General features: G+C 49.8%; 9 protein-coding genes across 9 annotated transcripts; 5 read left to right on the top strand and 4 right to left on the bottom strand.

The window, feature by feature from the left end:
• Positions 1 to 6: 6 nt before the first annotated feature.
• On the bottom strand, positions 7 to 2,280 carry MIND_00720500 (HBS1-N domain-containing protein; the record flags this gene model as incomplete). The annotated part of the gene is made up of 5 exons (XM_037363906.1): positions 2,223 to 2,280; positions 2,116 to 2,181; positions 1,932 to 2,069; positions 1,326 to 1,880; positions 7 to 1,280 (listed from the first exon to the last, which is right to left on the bottom strand). Exons 1-5 carry the CDS (start codon positions 2,263 to 2,265, stop codon positions 7 to 9), a joined length of 2,076 nt encoding a protein of 691 aa, XP_037219550.1. The 5' UTR covers positions 2,266 to 2,280.
• Positions 2,281 to 2,336: 56 nt separating this feature from the next.
• Positions 2,337 to 2,910, top strand: MIND_00720600 (Single-stranded DNA-binding protein; the record flags this gene model as incomplete). The annotated part of the gene is made up of 3 exons (XM_037363907.1): positions 2,337 to 2,372; positions 2,419 to 2,575; positions 2,624 to 2,910. The coding sequence occupies 3 exons, from the start codon at positions 2,337 to 2,339 to the stop codon at positions 2,908 to 2,910; spliced, it is 480 nt and encodes a 159-aa protein (XP_037219551.1).
• Positions 2,911 to 2,949: 39 nt separating this feature from the next.
• Positions 2,950 to 3,791, bottom strand: MIND_00720700 (uncharacterized protein; the record flags this gene model as incomplete). The annotated part of the gene is made up of 6 exons (XM_037363908.1): positions 2,950 to 3,069; positions 3,117 to 3,182; positions 3,229 to 3,248; positions 3,300 to 3,423; positions 3,467 to 3,704; positions 3,754 to 3,791. 6 exons carry the CDS (start codon positions 3,789 to 3,791, stop codon positions 2,950 to 2,952), a joined length of 606 nt encoding a protein of 201 aa, XP_037219552.1.
• A 165-nt stretch (positions 3,792 to 3,956) lies between these two features.
• MIND_00720800 (Peroxisome assembly protein 12) lies at positions 3,957 to 5,272 on the top strand (the record flags this gene model as incomplete). Its single annotated transcript, XM_037363909.1, has 6 exons — positions 3,957 to 4,079; positions 4,129 to 4,237; positions 4,289 to 4,434; positions 4,480 to 4,569; positions 4,613 to 4,780; positions 4,832 to 5,272. Exons 1-6 carry the CDS (start codon positions 3,966 to 3,968, stop codon positions 5,270 to 5,272), a joined length of 1,068 nt encoding a protein of 355 aa, XP_037219553.1. The 5' UTR covers positions 3,957 to 3,965.
• Positions 5,273 to 5,285: 13 nt separating this feature from the next.
• MIND_00720900 (uncharacterized protein) lies at positions 5,286 to 7,940 on the bottom strand (the record flags this gene model as incomplete). The annotated part of the gene is made up of 8 exons (XM_037363910.1): positions 7,737 to 7,940; positions 7,548 to 7,686; positions 7,379 to 7,504; positions 7,265 to 7,328; positions 6,681 to 7,211; positions 6,194 to 6,633; positions 5,714 to 6,144; positions 5,286 to 5,660 (listed from the first exon to the last, which is right to left on the bottom strand). The coding sequence occupies exons 1-8, from the start codon at positions 7,875 to 7,877 to the stop codon at positions 5,286 to 5,288; spliced, it is 2,247 nt and encodes a 748-aa protein (XP_037219554.1). The 5' UTR covers positions 7,878 to 7,940.
• Positions 7,941 to 8,035: 95 nt separating this feature from the next.
• On the top strand, positions 8,036 to 10,866 carry MIND_00721000 (60S ribosomal protein; the record flags this gene model as incomplete). Its single annotated transcript, XM_037363911.1, has 9 exons — positions 8,036 to 8,287; positions 8,339 to 8,534; positions 8,586 to 8,708; positions 8,757 to 8,976; positions 9,026 to 9,140; positions 9,190 to 9,400; positions 9,448 to 9,807; positions 9,856 to 9,982; positions 10,029 to 10,866. The coding sequence occupies 9 exons, from the start codon at positions 8,036 to 8,038 to the stop codon at positions 10,864 to 10,866; spliced, it is 2,442 nt and encodes an 813-aa protein (XP_037219555.1).
• A 117-nt stretch (positions 10,867 to 10,983) lies between these two features.
• On the top strand, positions 10,984 to 12,355 carry MIND_00721100 (60S ribosomal protein; the record flags this gene model as incomplete). Its single annotated transcript, XM_037363912.1, has 5 exons — positions 10,984 to 10,998; positions 11,044 to 11,224; positions 11,280 to 11,894; positions 11,951 to 12,240; positions 12,290 to 12,355. The coding sequence occupies 5 exons, from the start codon at positions 10,984 to 10,986 to the stop codon at positions 12,353 to 12,355; spliced, it is 1,167 nt and encodes a 388-aa protein (XP_037219556.1).
• Positions 12,356 to 12,479: 124 nt separating this feature from the next.
• Positions 12,480 to 13,279, top strand: MIND_00721200 (Mitochondrial 54S ribosomal protein; the record flags this gene model as incomplete). The annotated part of the gene is made up of 5 exons (XM_037363913.1): positions 12,480 to 12,485; positions 12,535 to 12,807; positions 12,855 to 12,944; positions 12,994 to 13,110; positions 13,163 to 13,279. 5 exons carry the CDS (start codon positions 12,480 to 12,482, stop codon positions 13,277 to 13,279), a joined length of 603 nt encoding a protein of 200 aa, XP_037219557.1.
• Positions 13,280 to 13,362: 83 nt separating this feature from the next.
• On the bottom strand, positions 13,363 to 16,082 carry MIND_00721300 (uncharacterized protein; the record flags this gene model as incomplete). The annotated part of the gene is made up of 14 exons (XM_037363914.1): positions 13,363 to 13,567; positions 13,616 to 13,768; positions 13,814 to 14,127; positions 14,177 to 14,242; positions 14,290 to 14,336; positions 14,380 to 14,808; positions 14,853 to 14,867; positions 14,921 to 15,037; positions 15,080 to 15,200; positions 15,243 to 15,629; positions 15,677 to 15,820; positions 15,868 to 15,920; positions 15,975 to 16,010; positions 16,061 to 16,082. 14 exons carry the CDS (start codon positions 16,080 to 16,082, stop codon positions 13,363 to 13,365), a joined length of 2,109 nt encoding a protein of 702 aa, XP_037219558.1.
• Positions 16,083 to 16,145: the final 63 nt, after the last annotated feature.

Raw genomic sequence — 16,145 nt, forward strand, 5'->3', positions numbered from 1 at the left:
AACAAATCAAGATTTGGAAGTAAGCGGTCTCGAAGAAGCAGTTGATTTGGTCTGCCCCAAAGATGTGTCACGCCTCGCATTCATGACTATATCGTCCGGGCTCGGTCCGTCAAACGCAGAACCACTCGACGCGAATAGATCGGGAATTTTTGTAGGAGTAACTTGTCGCGACCGGCGTCGAGGGCCATCTTCTGAATGAGCAACAGAGGCGTCATCCAGAAGAAGAGTTGCAAACGCGGATGGTGAAGCACGTGTTCTGGTGGCTGTGACTGGCAAAAACATGGAAGGAACCGGTGGAGGTGGCGGCTCAGCGACAGTTGCCTGGGGCGGTGGTTTCTCTTGAGCCTTCTTTATCTTCATTGCCAATTTAGATTTTTTGGGCTCCCCAGCAGTAGATGACGGTCCAGATGGTAATGGTACAACGACCAGCCTCCCGCTGTCTGAGCGATTAGGGTTTGTGAGGGAGTAGAGCGACTGGTAGGAAGTTGTTATTGCTGTTGTTACTGTGGGACCATTGGCAACCGGCGTCAAGTATTGCGTGCGCTCGGGAGGTAGACGCGGGGGACCAGAGACAATTTCTGGAGTTGGATTACGAGAGACCTTGTTCGCCTGTGCCAGTTGAGCAAGTTTAGATGTCGGCCGAGAACTGGATACAGAAGCTGGTTTGTCTGGTACTTTGGACGGAGTGGGTGCTGATGGACGACTTGGTGCCGGTGTGGGACGACTGGGAGTAGGCGTTGGCGTTGGAGTACGCGAGTCAAGTGGCGGTGTTGCGGGAGCGTGATCGTGAACTTCCATTTGCAAAGCCGTCTCGATAGCGCGCCGAACATGAGAAGAAGTGGACGAAGGAGCATATTGCGATACCACCGACTCCGGTGCAATTGACTCGGCGCTTGGTCTAAGATTTGGATAGGTTTTCACAGAGCCAGATACATCCGTGCCCGCAGAACGAGAACTCTCACTCCGGATGCTACTTGTAGATGCTCTGCTCGACGCTAACATAGCCAACTTGGACTTTTTTGGAGGCTGTGACGTAGCTTGTGGTGGAACATTCCGGCTTGACTTGGAATTCAAGTCTGGAATATCGGGAATCGTGTCAATCGGAGGAACAGGTTCACTGGGGGGCTTTGGGAAAGTTTCGCTCTGATAGCTATCGCTCTCGGATGGTGGCAAGGATGGAGGAGGCTCGAAAAAAGACAGGCGTTGGATTGCTGAATCGGATGGAGAGACCGGGATGAGATTAGGGTTCAAGGAATTGATTGTGGTGTCCATTGGTGAGTCTTGGGCCATTCAGATCGAGTTATTAAAAGAACGAGTTTACATACCAACAGCTTGGCCATATGATGTTGTTATTGTGCTCGGAGGTCTTGGAATCTCAAGAGAAAGATACCTCTGGCGGGGTGGCCAGTTGGGTGAAGGCTCCGTTCGTTCAGTTCTCTCCGATATTGTGCTAAGGTTCCGTCTAATCCCAGATTCAGCGTCGAGCTGACTTTCATAAGGTTGTTGAGCTTGTTTGATGAGTGGAATGCGAGATCGACCATCATGCTCTTCTTCTTCCAGCACAGGCGGGCTATACTGGCCATAACCGAGGTCCGCCTCAGGTTCCTCAATGACACGTCGAAGACCAATCACAGGTGGCGCGTATTCGCCATAGCCAAGCTCTCTCTCAACAGGTAATGGGGGGAGGTCCTTCATTGTATGCGAGGGCGCTGAAGGCAGATTGAGTTCTACCGACACGGAAATAAGAGTGGTCGACGACAATCGCCTTACCGCAACGATCCGGCCAGAGACGATTGTTGAACGGAAGAAAGGAAGGGGTGGGAAGAAGTATAGTAACACACCTTTCCTTTGCTGAGCTTGAAGTATCCGTTCTTGCTCCTCTGGATTTAGGTGGTGAATGAGAGAGAGATCTTGAACTGAGTACCACATACCGATTGCCCACTGCACTGTCTCCTCGATGTCGAAATGACACTCCCACAACACATCCTTGATGGCTTTATCCGACAAACTAGACTGCGTCGCGTCGCCAATGATGTCTCTCACACGATCAAGGCCGTCATTAAGAAGGGCTGAAGGAAATTAGTGAGAAATAAGAGCTCCATGCATTATCTGGACCTTGGTGCTCTGGAGAGATAAATTCTTCGCCTCCATCAGACAGCGGATCGTCGTCCAATTGCTCTACTAGCTTTGAATAGACACATAAGGCCAATTGGATATCATACCATTGTAGTCCATATTGCTGAAGTTCCTATGTCGCGCAACCATGGCTGCTTGACTCTTGAGTCTCAAATCAAAATCACTCACGTGACACAACCTTCCTTGTCTTTTTTTCCACCATGTTTCGCGTCGCTACTTTCCGCCCCACCATTCGCGTTCGTTGCCCCCTGTTATGTAGTCGCAACTGCTCAGTCCTAACAGGCATTCTCCACGTCCGCGCGAACGAATGACCTCGCAAAATTGACCCTCATTGGGAATTTGGGGAAAGTTCCTGAACTGAAGACCACCAAAAACGAGAAGGAATATGTCTCATATGCTGTTGCCACAACTTCCTCGGCCCCTCCCTCTGCAGACGGAGGTGATGAGGCCTACGTTATATGCGTCCGTCCACTGATTTTGTTTTCAGAGCGCACCTTCAACACAACATGGCATCGTATCCATTCGTTTTCCCATGGCACCAACACCTACCTCCAAACACTCAAACAGGGCAGCAAAGTTTACGTTGAAGCCCACTACGAAATTCGTGAACCAGACCCCAATGCGGACCCGTCCACTCCCGCAGGGCCAACGCCAAATCTTCCTCCGCCATGGTCAGTCTCTCCCATTCTTCCGCAACCTAATGATTGTGAATGCTCGCCAGATACTATCCGGGTCATTGCGCCGCCTCGACCAAGGGAAACAGAGGAGCATTAATGGACCGTGTTCTGATATTTAGAATATAATTCTTTCTACCTAACTAATTGTCCCTGCGGGCAAGGTTGCGTCAACAGTAGACTCTGGCCCGCTTGGTGCATTCTCGTCAAGGTTGTCGTGCATTTTCCGCAGATAGTCCCTCACCGTCGTGGACACGAGCTGTAAACCACTGAGTTGATGATCAGGAGAACAACTTGAGACCATACACGATGATCTTCGTATGAAGAACCAGAATAACAAGCCGCAATGGCAATGGGACAACACGGTGCATTCTACGCCGGTTACTTGAGAGTTTAAGCACGCCAAAGCATGACGAACCTCTAGCCAGATAGGAAATGCTGTCGATACTTCATTGACCCTGGCTCACGAAAACTTTAGGGAGAGCGCACCTCCACCTGTGATTCGGAAATCCCCCTGAAGCTCCATTTGCTTTGGTGATTTGCCCATTGACGCAAGAGAGTTCTCGACATAGTAGCTCGAATGGCTGGTCCGTTTCACAATATTTATCATACCCTGCGACAGGTCAAGACGGAACCATCGTCAGGTCTTAACAAACCTCTAACGCGGACCACCCATCAAGACTGAGATCAGTAAGACCGGAGACATTGTCGGAATCCACTGTGCACGCGAAAAGAGGGTGGCCGGCGATCGTTTGGATTGAGATAATAAGTCCTTTGCCTTTCGCATGACGAGCTGATCCACGAAATCGTTTGCGCATAGAGAGTCCCAGGGTGACGGCATCTGCAGCAGAGAACGAGGGAAAGCGGTAGTTGCTTTCTTCCGCCAGAGTTTGGCTGGATGGATAAATCAGCCACATGCCATTGAGAACAACGGACTGAGTGCCTTGCAAGTTGGTTTGAAGAAGAATGCTCGCTGAACATGAGAAAGAAAGGGTTGGGCCACGCGTGCAAAATGGTCAAGCGAGTGACACGCAGTCAGAACAGGCCTCGAGGACGGAGCTACTTTGTTTCGAGACCATTGTGAAAGTCATGGGTGAAGAATCCCGCGCTTAGTCATGTTACTGACTTCAAGTTACCCTCGACCACGAGCACGAGATGGAATTCTTCCATGACGTTGGTTCAGACCCCCAAAAGCCCTCAATATTTGAGCTCGTTGCGCAAGAGCAGCTCCACCACCTTCTCCAGCCTGCATTGAAATATGTTTTAGCTGTATGCTTTCATAATCCAGTCCACCGGCCTTTTTTATAACCGACTCCAGGTATTCGCTCAACGATACCCTCGCTATCTTATACGAATTGTCAACCGACATGAGGAGTTCTATGCCGCGATCATGTTTTTTGTGGAACGGCATTACCTCCGCAAACACAGTGCGTATCCAGTTGGTTGGTGATAACGCGCAGCCCTTAATGCGCTGGTAGACGCGTCTTTCTCTGAAAACTTCTATGGTCTGAAGCGTCGGCGTCGGCCATTCATCGAAACCCCACGTGCACAAGCAGCAGTTGGTGGTGTACCACCAGGAGAGAAGCTGCGCAATCAAGAGATTTGGCCGTCCCTTCTGTTCCTTGTAAGCCTCGTTCGCCAATGTTTTCATGTTCTACAACATTGTTAGGTGGGAATTCCGTATCTGCGTGCAAAGGCGCAAGAGGGCGGAATTTCCTCCGATATAGAACACACCCAATCTAATCGGCTGAGGCAGCAAGTAAGGGCACCGCGTTTTCTGGGCTGAACTCACAACTTGACAGACGCTTGCCCATCGCTTTTATAAGAAGATTTACCCTTGGCTGAATACCTCCTTTGAATTGTGGCTGTTTTCGTCCAACATCGCATATCTGTTTGGCAAGACTGCCTACTACAGGCCTTGGTTATCTTGGATAGGTGTAGACCTGCGGCGTCTTGGTTTGGATGATTTCGTAAGCCTGGTCTCCCTGGGTTAATTCGTCCAAACTAACGTATCCGTGCAGCGAGAAGCGGCAATAAGACAAGGACAACCTTCTACTCAGCCAAAAACTCTCCTTAGTTGGATTCGCCACCTCATCTTTTCCTCTCCTCGAATCCTCCTCGACTCACTCAGGCTACTATTACCGACTGCCATCTTCTTTATCAAATTCTTAGAATGGTGGTACTCTCCAAATTCCCCCGCCCGATCCTTTTCCACATCTCCCATCGGTCCCGCTGTTCCGCCACCACGAATGCTTCCTCCGCATCCCCAGGGAGTTCCGTTCGACCCACAAAGCTACGGAAAATGTCCTCTTTGTCAGGATGACTTCAAAAATGCGACAGCGCTACCTTCCGGCTACGTATTTTGCTATCGTTGTGCACACGAACATGTAGAGAAACACGCAAAATGCCCAGTTACTTTACTACCCGTACAGATATGGCAGCTAAGGAAAGTGTTGATCTAATAGTACATAGGGTTCAATCTAGAATTGCAGTTGGAACCTCATTATATGCTGGGGGTTGTATTTCGGCGTCATAGCTTCCCGAGGCTGCTCCATTGGCATTATTTGACCCACGCAATTGGTTTTTGAGACGCTCAACTTCTCTCGCAAGTTGCCGGAACTCACGCCGCTGAGTTTCAAAACGCGTTCGGATAGTCTGGGCCTCCGTTTGTAATCTTTCGTTAGTTTGAGTCAGTTCCTCGTTTGCTCTTTGTTGGTCTGCTTGTCCCGATGTTGCCTGTGTAAGCTTGTCCTGAGACTCGCGACTTTCCAGCCGTAGACGAGCATTTTCGCGTGCCAAGTCCTCGTTGATGAGGGTTTGCAATTCTGAATCGCCACCAGACCACGGTAACTGCCAATTAATTTGTCAGACGACGCTGATAGATAGCTTGTTGTGAGGCTTGCCTGTGTGGTTGAGGCCCGCATCTCGTCAACTTGGCTACGGAGACGCTCGTTTTCTCTCCTGAGGTCATCAACCTCGATGCGATGAAGCTCCGCATCGGTATGGGACGTTTGAAGCTGCTTGACTTCAGTTACAGACAGCTCTAAAGCTTTCCGAAGTCCCTCGTTCTCCGCAGCGAGAACTTGATTGACTGCACGTGCACTAGCCAGATCATGGCTGGCGAGCTGGCATTGAAGTTCTTCAATCACGACCCGAAGCGAAACGTTTTCTTGCGTGATATTTGCCAATGAGACAGCTTGTTCGGTATTCGATAGTCGGAGTTGGTTGTACTTGGTTTGCATGTCTCCAATCCGATGTTCAAGTTGATGGATTATAACGTCTTGGGGATCTGGGTTTGTGGTCGATTGACGAGGAGAACTTTCAGTTAAGGGAGCTATGTCATATAATGAGGAAGATGCATGATATCTAGCGGTGCCACGAACCGAGCATTTTATTGTCTGGCGACCAGACGGAAGAGAACCGAACATGATTTGCATGCGCAGGTAACGTTGGGTAGACGACTGATGTCGCCCGTCTGCGGAAAGTGTCGGCAGGAGTAAAATTGTCATCGAAACTAGGTATCGAAAGTCTTGGTTGGGCTGGCCTCTCGAAAGACCGCGAGGACAGCGTATGTGGTTTGGCTGGTGGCGGTGGTGGTGGTGCACTCTTGGGAGGAAGAGGAGCTGGGCGTCGGATTGTCCCAGGCGCTTTGGGGGACTTTGGCGGAACTAATGGAGGTTTGATTCGTTCGACCTCGGGCTTGAGAGAAGGAGGAAGGGTGGGAGGGAGAATACGTCCCCGTAGTCTCTCATCCACTAGATATAGTGCAATGGCAAAACCCTCCCGCGTCAAGTTCCCGTCGTCATTGAGATCAGCCAGCGTCCTATAGTGATCTCAGAAAGACAATTGAAATTGAACGGAAGAACCAACCAGAGGTGGGCGAGATCTTCTGTAGACAACTTGGACTCCATTAGGAATGGCAGAGAAACATTGTCAGGAATGGAGCCGCTCTTGAGAGGATCAAGGGCATCGAATTCGCGGTTAGCCCTTGCTCTTAGATCATCGGGAATTTTCCAGTCTACAGAAGCCGATTTCTCATCATTTCGCGGAGAAGGAAGTGGAGAATATGAAGCTCGCCGAGAAGGGCCAGCGGCCGAATTCGGAGACAGCATAGGGCTCGAGGGAGAGGCAAGGACAGAACGGGAAATGCGTCGATCAAAGCCGCTCGAGTTAGATCCTGGGCTCAGCGATAGGCGAGGCGGGGAGGATGACGGTGATAACGGCTTGGGGACTATCAATGGCGATGATGGTCCAGACGCGGCTTGTTCGTACAGTCCTTTAGGTAGAGTTGTAGGAAGAACGACAGATGGGCCGTCCTTCGTTATCCATTGGATGAGATGCATGGCTATGGCAAAGTCGGTAATGTCCAAAGCTTCTCGCTGCTGAGTGTCTGCAAGCTTCCTTGTGTCTCGTTAGAAAGAGATGCTCGGTATCAAAAGAGAAGAGAAACACACCATATTCTCGAGACAATCTCTTCAGATGCTGTAAACTTTGCAAACATATTGCGTGCCTTTTCACCTGAAATCGAGAGTGAAAAATCACGAACTCAACTGACAGCATATACCCACTCCCAACAAGTCCATCCAGCTGGGTGCGACGAAACAAGCTGCGGTATTTTGCCTTGTCTTCTGGTGTCAACGCTGGAATCGTTGAGGCAACATCTGAGATGTCCGGAATATGGGCCGGTGGGCCGGCTGCATTGTTGAGACGATGCACGAGTCGAAGGACATAACGCACGTTGAGCAAGCAGTTCTGAATTAATAGGTTTCGCGCCAGACTGAGCCAAACCTATCAGTCGAACTGCAGCACCAGTTTGCTGCGGGGTAAGCCAGCCATGGCGGTCGGTATCCACAACGTTCCATATATCGCTGAGTGTCTGATAGTGAAGAGTCAGAATGAACCCCGTTGTCTAGTTGCGTATCTCACCTCAAGAGGAAGGTTGGTCTTGTTGAACAATTCGAGCGCTATATCTCCGGGAAGGATGCCTAGGTCGTGGAGCTCCTTCTGAGAGAATATTTTGTCCACTATGGCGCGTTCATTGGCGGTTGGGACGAACGAGGAGGCCATAGTGAGCCCGACTGCGCGGGAGGCAGTACTACAGTAATAGTTCTTGATGCCTGTTGCGGGGAAACGCTCGATGTTCGACACGCGTGGATTGCTTCCCGACAGAAATGTGACATCATCACATCACATCACTCTTTTTATCTGAACTTTTCGCTCATGGAATGGATTCAAGTTCCTGGCCGGCATTCTCTCGTGAAGGCCAAGATAAAATCTTTCACCCAGTCATTGAGCATGGTGCCGTGACCGCCACAACACTCGTAAACGACAACGGGCGGCTTGTTTGGTCTAACCTGCTGAATTCAGATTTGAAACGAGCACTGCGTGCAGGGCCGCCTACACTGGTTTATCCTGCGACGCGTCTTCCGCCAGTTTCAGAACATCAAATTGGCATTCGCCAGCAGGCAGAGCAAGGAGTAGTTGTATTTCACAATTTGTCGGCCATCGAAGCTGACGACTTCATCTAGGCGAATTTCTTGCGTATGGAGTTACCTGACGTTGATGTAGCTGCGGACCTCATAAGAGGCAAACTCACTGAAGCGGCAAAACTTCAGCAAGAGTGGGACATTTTCGATCCACTTGTGGGAAATCAACTCGATTGTGTTCACGGGCAAAATCTTGCCGTGCTTGCATTCCCTACTGGCGAACTTGGCCGCGACCTCAGTCAGTCATGACAATCTAGAACCGATTCTATTGTTTCCAACTTTTGATTAGATCTTTCGCCTCTAACCCGACAAACTGGCAAATGGGAATTCAAGCCGTTTGCGCAAGCAACACAGTCATACGACACCCCAATTCTTCAAATATCGGCCATTCGAACGGCGGAGTCAAAGCTTGGTTCGTATTCAACCTATCACCCTTGCAAATCTCTCAATATTCCTAAAGAGCCATATATCGCCGTTCGCACTTTTGGAGGAACCTCGTTATTAGAAATCGGCGTCGATAATGGCCAATTGTCGACCATGGAGTCAGATACCATCAGGTCGTCAAGCACTGGAGAGAAGCCTGTCGTCGATGTGCAGCTATATTCCCCTAGCCATGTCCATCTGGTCAACAGTAGCGGCATAGTCTATCAGTGGGACCCCAGCTTCGGCAGCACAACATCGTGAGTAGTAGTGTCAGCTCCCTTCCGCAAGTCGCTCAACAGGTTACAGAGAGATTTTCACCTCTGATCAGATCAAGTCCGATATCTGGCGCTTAGGGTTAACCAATGACCCTGATGTTTTTCTCTTGATGTCAAAGAGTAACCTGACGATGGTAGATTCAAGGGTACAACATACTGATACTATATCAAGGTGCTTACTTATCTTTTCGTCAGACTTTTCAAGTCGCCCAAACCGTCTACGATACCTCATCGAACGAAGTTTTGACTGCAATGGAAACACATTTTTCTGATGTTTTTCGAATTTGTACAAGCAATCAAGCTCTGTGGATAGACCGCCGTTATACTAAACGGCCACTCGTGGCGTTCAAGCATGGTAGAGCATTTGACCGCTCTATGGAACTGAATACTGTCTTAATGGATGATGGCCAGTTGTTCACCATCTTGATGCCTAATCGTGCTTATACTCAGCAGGGCCACTGACTATTCTTTCCTCTCGTAAACATGGCTTATTGACGGTGTACGATGTTGATGTATCTGGCAACACAATCAGAGAGGTTCATGCACCATATGCCTTGACGGCTTCTGCTGGTGGATATCAAAAAGGACATTTCTTTCTAGGCGACTCCACTACGGCAACATACTTCAGATTATCAGACACTGGCTCTATCCAGGCCTTCAACCTGTCTTTCGACGTTCCCACCAATGTTTCGTATACCTGGTCAGAGGATGTCACGCGGTTGCACTTGGACTCAGCCTACCTCAAGGATGAGTTCAGCGATCCTGCCCCACCTGCTGAGGAGACCATGCTCGACATGCGTCAGGTTTACAAACGTTGGCCTTTTCTTCTTTGCGTCGTCCTTTCATTCATATTGACAACAGGATTCCTACGAGAACCTCAAGAAACGAGATCTGAGGAAGAAATTGCAGAAAGTTTTTATGACCTCGTTGAGAGGGCGTCCTCCTTTTGGCAAGAAATGAACGAGCCTGTTGATCACATCCTTACATCGTTCGTACCTTCGTATACTCATCATACTTGCCTTAATCAGTCCTAGCTACGATATTCTTTTCCGTTCTGGCGAGGAGCCCAATCAGTCCAGCCGAGCCGATTTTTTGGCTGAAAGCGTGCTTAAAACTAAAAGAGGATTTCGTTCTTTCTCTCAGGGTCGGGTGTCGTCCAGCGCACTACAAAAAGACGCGCCATGGGTGCATGATCTCAGCCAAACCTTGAATAAACTGGACGGGGAATTCGGCCCTGATATTCGCTCACTTACTGAGGTCCACCTCAGTCGATTCGATCTGAAGGCTGACCCACAGCGGTCGATCGAATCGGAGCGACGTGAAACGACTGCACGCGAACAACTAGCCCTCGACCTCGAATTGTCGAGACATATATATTCTCCTCACGCATTTGCATCTCCTTCCAGCGATTTGGAGTCTATGGCCCAAACATTATCTCTCGAAGACAAGACTGAATTTGGATATTTACGTCCTATCTTAAAGGAAGAGGACAGTCTACGGCTCCCAAATGCGGTACGGCTTATTACACGGGACTGGGCTGTTGGGCAAGACCCTTCTCATTTTGTTTTCCGCGAACGCTCCGACATGGTGGACGAAGAGCATTCGCCTAAACAGCAGCGGGTGCGGATTGAGGATTTTAAAATCGAATCCCAAAAGCCGCCAACGCTTGTTGTCGCCTCTTCTCAGAGGCCCGCAGTTGCGGCTAGCCAGCCAGTACAACCTTCGATAATGTTTGGAAGTCAACCCAACATGGATATGGACTTTGGACTTGCGGGAGTTAGTCAGGATTTCATGGCGAGCACGCAGCCTATGCCTGGTGTGTACGGAGGACGACCAAAAAAGCCGGTTAAGAAACGAGTAGGAGGATTTTAGAACAAATGTACCTAGGCCGTGGCTAAATCGAGATGAATGTGACGCATCAAACGTGATGACTAGTTTACACGTGAGGATCTGATCTCATTTTTACACTCTCCTTCCCGCTCCCTCAAGATGAGCCACCGTAAGGTTGGTAGTAGTACACTTCTTATCTGTGTCACTCAACGTGTCTAGTACGAAGCCCCCCGTCATGGCTCCCTCGGTTTCCTCCCCAGAAAGCGGGCAGCCCGTCATCGGGGCAAAGTCAAATCCTTCCCTCGCGATGACCCCAAGAAGCGGGTCCACTTGACTGCGGTTTTGGGTTACAAGGCTGGCATGACCCATGTTGTTCGCGACCTCGACCGTCCTGGCTCCAGTGCGTAATTATTCATTCAAAGTTTCGATAAAATACTGAAATCCAATTTTTTCAGAGATGCACAAGAAGGAGGTGGTGGAGGCTGTCACGATTATCGAGACCCCGCCGATGATGGTGGTTGGTGTTGTTGGATATGTCGAGACTCCCCGTGGCCTGCGCACCCTCACGACTGTCTGGGCGAACCATCTCTCTGACGAAGTCAAGCGGAGATTCTACAAGAACTGGTATCGCTCCAAGAAGAAGGCGTTCACTCGCTACGCGAAGAAGGCTGCTGAGGAGAATGGCAAGTCCATCGCCCGCGAGCTGGAGCGCATCCGCAAATACTGCACTGTTGTCCGTGTCTTGGCCCACACGCAACTACGCAAGACTGGCCTGTCACAAAAGAAGGCCCACCTCATGGAAATCCAAGTCAACGGTGGCTCCGTTGCCGACAAAGTCGAATACGCCCATGGTCTGTTCGAAAAGCCAATCGAGGTTGGCACAGTCTTCGAGCAAGACGAGTGTGTCGATGTCATCGCTGTTACGAAGGGTCACGGGTTTGAGGGTGTTACCCACCGTTGGGGAACGAAGAAACTGCCGAGGAAGACACACAAGGGTCTCCGAAAGGTTGCTTGTATCGGTGCATGGCATCCATCCAAAGTCATGTTCTCGGTTGCCCGTGCTGGTCAAAGTACGTGTTTTCAACCTCCATTTCGCTGCCATATACTCAACTCTGTTTTATTTTAGACGGATACCACCACCGTACGGAGATTAACAAGAAGATCTACCGCATTGGCTCTGGCGCAGCTGATGACAATGCTTCAACCGAGTCTGATATTACCAAGAAGACCATCACACCCATGGGTGGCTTCCCCCATTATGGTATCGTCAAGAACGACTTCGTTATGCTCAAGGGCTCCATTCCGGGAACTAAGAAGCGTGTCATCACCATCCGCAAATCATTAATGGTTCACACCTCTCGTCGGGACCTCGAGAAGGTCCAACTAAAATTCATCGATACCTCGTCCAAGTTCGGCGTATGTTTGTTCACATTGAGCTGCTATTTTGGTGCTTATTTCCACTTAGCATGGTGCCTTCCAAACTTTCGAGGAGAAGGCTGCGTTCTTGGGTGTCCTCAAGGTCAAGGCCTAGTCATTTGTTTTTCTGTCGATGTTTGTACCGTATGCGTAGCCTATGTTTCCAAATGCATGCTATGAAGCTACTTTCGCGCTTTTTGTGACCATATGTGACCGACATTTGCTCTGAATTTTCGACCATGACCGTTCGTCCATGTTGTCGCGTTGCTTGGCTTGAACTCACTCATTCCAGAGCCGTTGCTCATCTGTTCTACGAACTGCAACGCGTCCGACATTTGTTGCAGGGTACGCTTCCACTTTCCTCCCGCAAGTTTCCGCAAAAACGCGTCTCATAGTTCCTCACGACATCCTATATCTCGACGATGGCTGGCAACTGAAGCTGTCTCGGTAAACTCCACCCCGCCCCCACCGCCGAGCAAGTCGGGCGACCAAACGGTGTCGCGCCTCGTAGATGACATTTCCCGTCTTACCCTACTGCAAGCCGCCGACCTCGTTACCCACCTCAAAGTGTGTCCCATATCTGGGCTTTCTGTTCATGACTCTGACTATGGCAGTCCCGGTTAAATATCCAAGAAGTCGCAATGCCTATGGCTTCTGCTGCTGCTGCCGCACCGGCGGCAGCTGCCTCTGAAGAAGTGGCTGCAGTGAGCAGCTCCTGCATGTGGAAAATATTCCCTCTGACCATTGGTATAGGAAAAGCCCAAGGAAAAGACGATATTCAATGTCATGCTCGAGTCTTTCGACGCTGGTTCCAAACCAAAAATTATCCGCGAGGTTAAAGCACTGGTGCCAAACCTGACTCTTATAGACGTGTGTTCGCAGTTGTTGTTCTCTTCACCCAATACTGAACCTCTTTGACTAGGCCAAGAAATTCGTCGAGTCTGTACCAAAAGTGCTCAAGGAGAATCTGCCCAAAGAGGAGGCCGAAAAACTCAAGGCCGCTTTCGAGGCACTGGGAGCGGTCGTCAAGTTGGATTAACGTGTGGTATCCAATTTGAAGTAAGGAATACACTAATAAGGTTGAAAATTATCATGGTCCTTGATTAGATAGTGTTGAGTTGTTTAATCCTCCGAAAGGTAGCGGTATTCGAAACGAAAGTCTGACTTCTTTCGCTGGCACCATGACCCTTCCCAGTCAAAGTAAACATAGACGCCTTGCTCGTATTCCTCAGTGATCGCCTGAGGTTCAGAGTGTCGCTGGAACCATGTCAAATATTTGACATGGAATCGCCACGACTGGCGCTTCAGCTCCTTGGCCGCAAGGTATCTGCCACAGACGAATAAATCAATAAGCCACAACAACCGGTAGACGCACTGCTGGTAGGTCCCAGGATGGAAATAAAAGACGTAAAAAAGTGTCTCCACATCAAGCTGAGAGAAGATGGCGGCGGTACTCAACAATGCAAGAGGTGCTTGAGGGTAATATGAAGCCGTGGGATACGGATTGCGAGGAACATAGTACTTCGGTCTACGAACCCGTTAAGAAGCGTGAACGCAACAGGTATAAACTTACTTCTCCGTATCTTGGGGCTGCGGGACATTCGAGTACCCACCTTCCAACATTTTATGTACTTGATCCAAGTTGTTCATTCGGTTGGCGGCTGGAAAGAAATAAGGCATATGTTGACTCCGATAATCGTGCTTGCCTTTCTGCTTGACGGTCTCGAAGGACACCACGAGATCAGAAAGAGAGCCTGGAAACGCGCTTGGATTTGTGCGCGGGGGAGTTGGTTGGGCCGCTGAGAGTGGTCGTGAGCTGGGTTGTGATACACCATCCACTGTTGATTGTTCCCCTTGAGGAACCTTGACCCCTGGCGGGAATTGGGGCTGGTCAAACTTTAGAATATCGACTGTGGGGGTAGAATATAGAATTTACTTGTTGGGACTGTGAAGAAGATGCTGCAGGCATTTGAGCCTGCGAGGCCCCAGATTCGAGCAGTTGCTAATGAACTTTTGAGACTGACAGTCGTAAAAGCGGACGGCACTTACAGAAACGCTCGGTGATTGGGAGCCGGCTCGCGGAGAGACCAAAACATCTAGCAATCGTGAGAATTTGGTTATTGGTGGGATCGAATAAACCTTTCCGCTGCATCGTCCTTGGTGGGGACGATGTGGCAGCTGGACCTCCCAGAGAGCTGGTAACTCCATCAGACAATAAGGGCGAGTCCTGACCAGAATAAAATGAGCCATCGGGTTGTTGCGAAACCGATGCCGCCGACGAGAGCATCGGACTTATTGTTGATGGATGCGTCAGGCTTGGCGAGGACATGGCTGGATCTGAAGGGGGTGGTATTGGAGGGGCAGTAGGTTGAGGGGGATTCGAGGGAGGTAACGTTGCTGATGGCGGTGGAGCCGCATGAGACGCATTGGTACCGCCCGCTGCAGCTACTGAATAGCGGACGGGCGGTAATGTTGCTGGGCGGGGAGCTGCGGAGGGAAGTCCGGCTTTCAAGATACTCGACATGGGCTGTTGGGCAAAGTTTGGATTGGGCGGAGGTTTCGATGTCGCTGCAAGAAGTCAGTATTCGGTGGACATCGACTTGGTGACCGACCATCTATCGATTGTTCTTGTGGAGAAAGGAGTCAGTTGAGTATTTTCAGATAGGAAGATGGCTGGTACTCCGTATTTGCAGGGCTGCTGCCGCTTTCTTTAATATCGGACTTTCTGCCGGCTTGCTGGAAGAGGCACTTTCTTCCTCGTGCTTCTTAACGTTGGGTCGGGGCAGTGGTGGAGGTTCTTTGAAGGGGTTAACGAGCACCTTATAGTCTCTTGGCTCACCTTCGCTGCCATTGTCAGAGCCATCCGATTCATCGTCATCTGCTGCGATACCGAATTTCTCCTCCTCTTCATCTAGGTTGAGGTCGTCATATATGCCTTCATCTTCGTCAAAGTCCTCTTCCTAAAAAGCCGCATTAGCTTGCTTGCTAGATTGGAGAACTACACGTGCCGTATTACTCTCAACGAAATATTGGACATCGTCTTTGAGAGCTGTAACACGATCCGCAGCTAAAGAACCATTGTTGAGGAGACGTAAGATGATTTCGAGGCGGCTGATATGCCACTTCCGGCGTTCATTCAAACCCTCCAGCTCCTCGAGACGCCCAGCGGTAGGACCCGACTTGCTTTTCTTCTTTCCAGCCAGTCCTTCGATCTCCGCCTCGGCCTGCTCCACTTGCATTTGTAACTCTTCAACTTGATTTTGCAGCCATATAGTGGCTTCCTCCTTCTCCTGTTCTTTCGGATCGAGTTTGGCAGCTTGGATGAGTCCTTCTTTGGAGAACGCTTTGGTTTTCATTTCCTTCTCCGTAGCTTTAAACTTCTCCATTTGCTGCAGACCATAAGTCGGCGTCATGATCTATGAAAAGAGTGGCCAACCGTTTCGATGAGCTTCCTGTTCTCCACCAGCTGCGACTTGTCTTTGATATCATTGCTGGCAACCCACGTCTTAATTTGGTCTCGTAGGCGCTGAAGTTTCTTGATTTGTGTCTTCAGTTCCAATTCAAGCTTCTCCTTCTGCGGCTGAACGGGTCAGTCAGCCGGACGCTAACACATAAAGGACGACGCACTTGGTTCGTTGAGGTTTGCATTTTGTCATATATACCCTCGAATAATTCGACTCCTAGGAATTACTCGGTATTTGTGGGTCATAATTTATTGGAGCAACCACACAGACCTTCGGAGACCTTCTTAAGGGTCCGGTCGATCTCAGCTGGAAATAGAGTCAGCGAAAGAATATACGAGGAACAAGGGGGAACGGACTCTGCAGCTTCCTGGCCGCCATTGCCGTAGAGGAGAGAAATGATGGAGAGGGCGTCACAATTTACTGGCCTCCATTGTCCAAGAT

Source organism: Mycena indigotica, assembly GCF_014461135.1.
Source record: "Mycena indigotica strain 171206Taipei chromosome Unknown Mind.scaff0006, whole genome shotgun sequence".
In the NCBI taxonomy this organism is placed as follows: Eukaryota; Fungi; Basidiomycota; class Agaricomycetes; order Agaricales; family Mycenaceae; genus Mycena; species Mycena indigotica.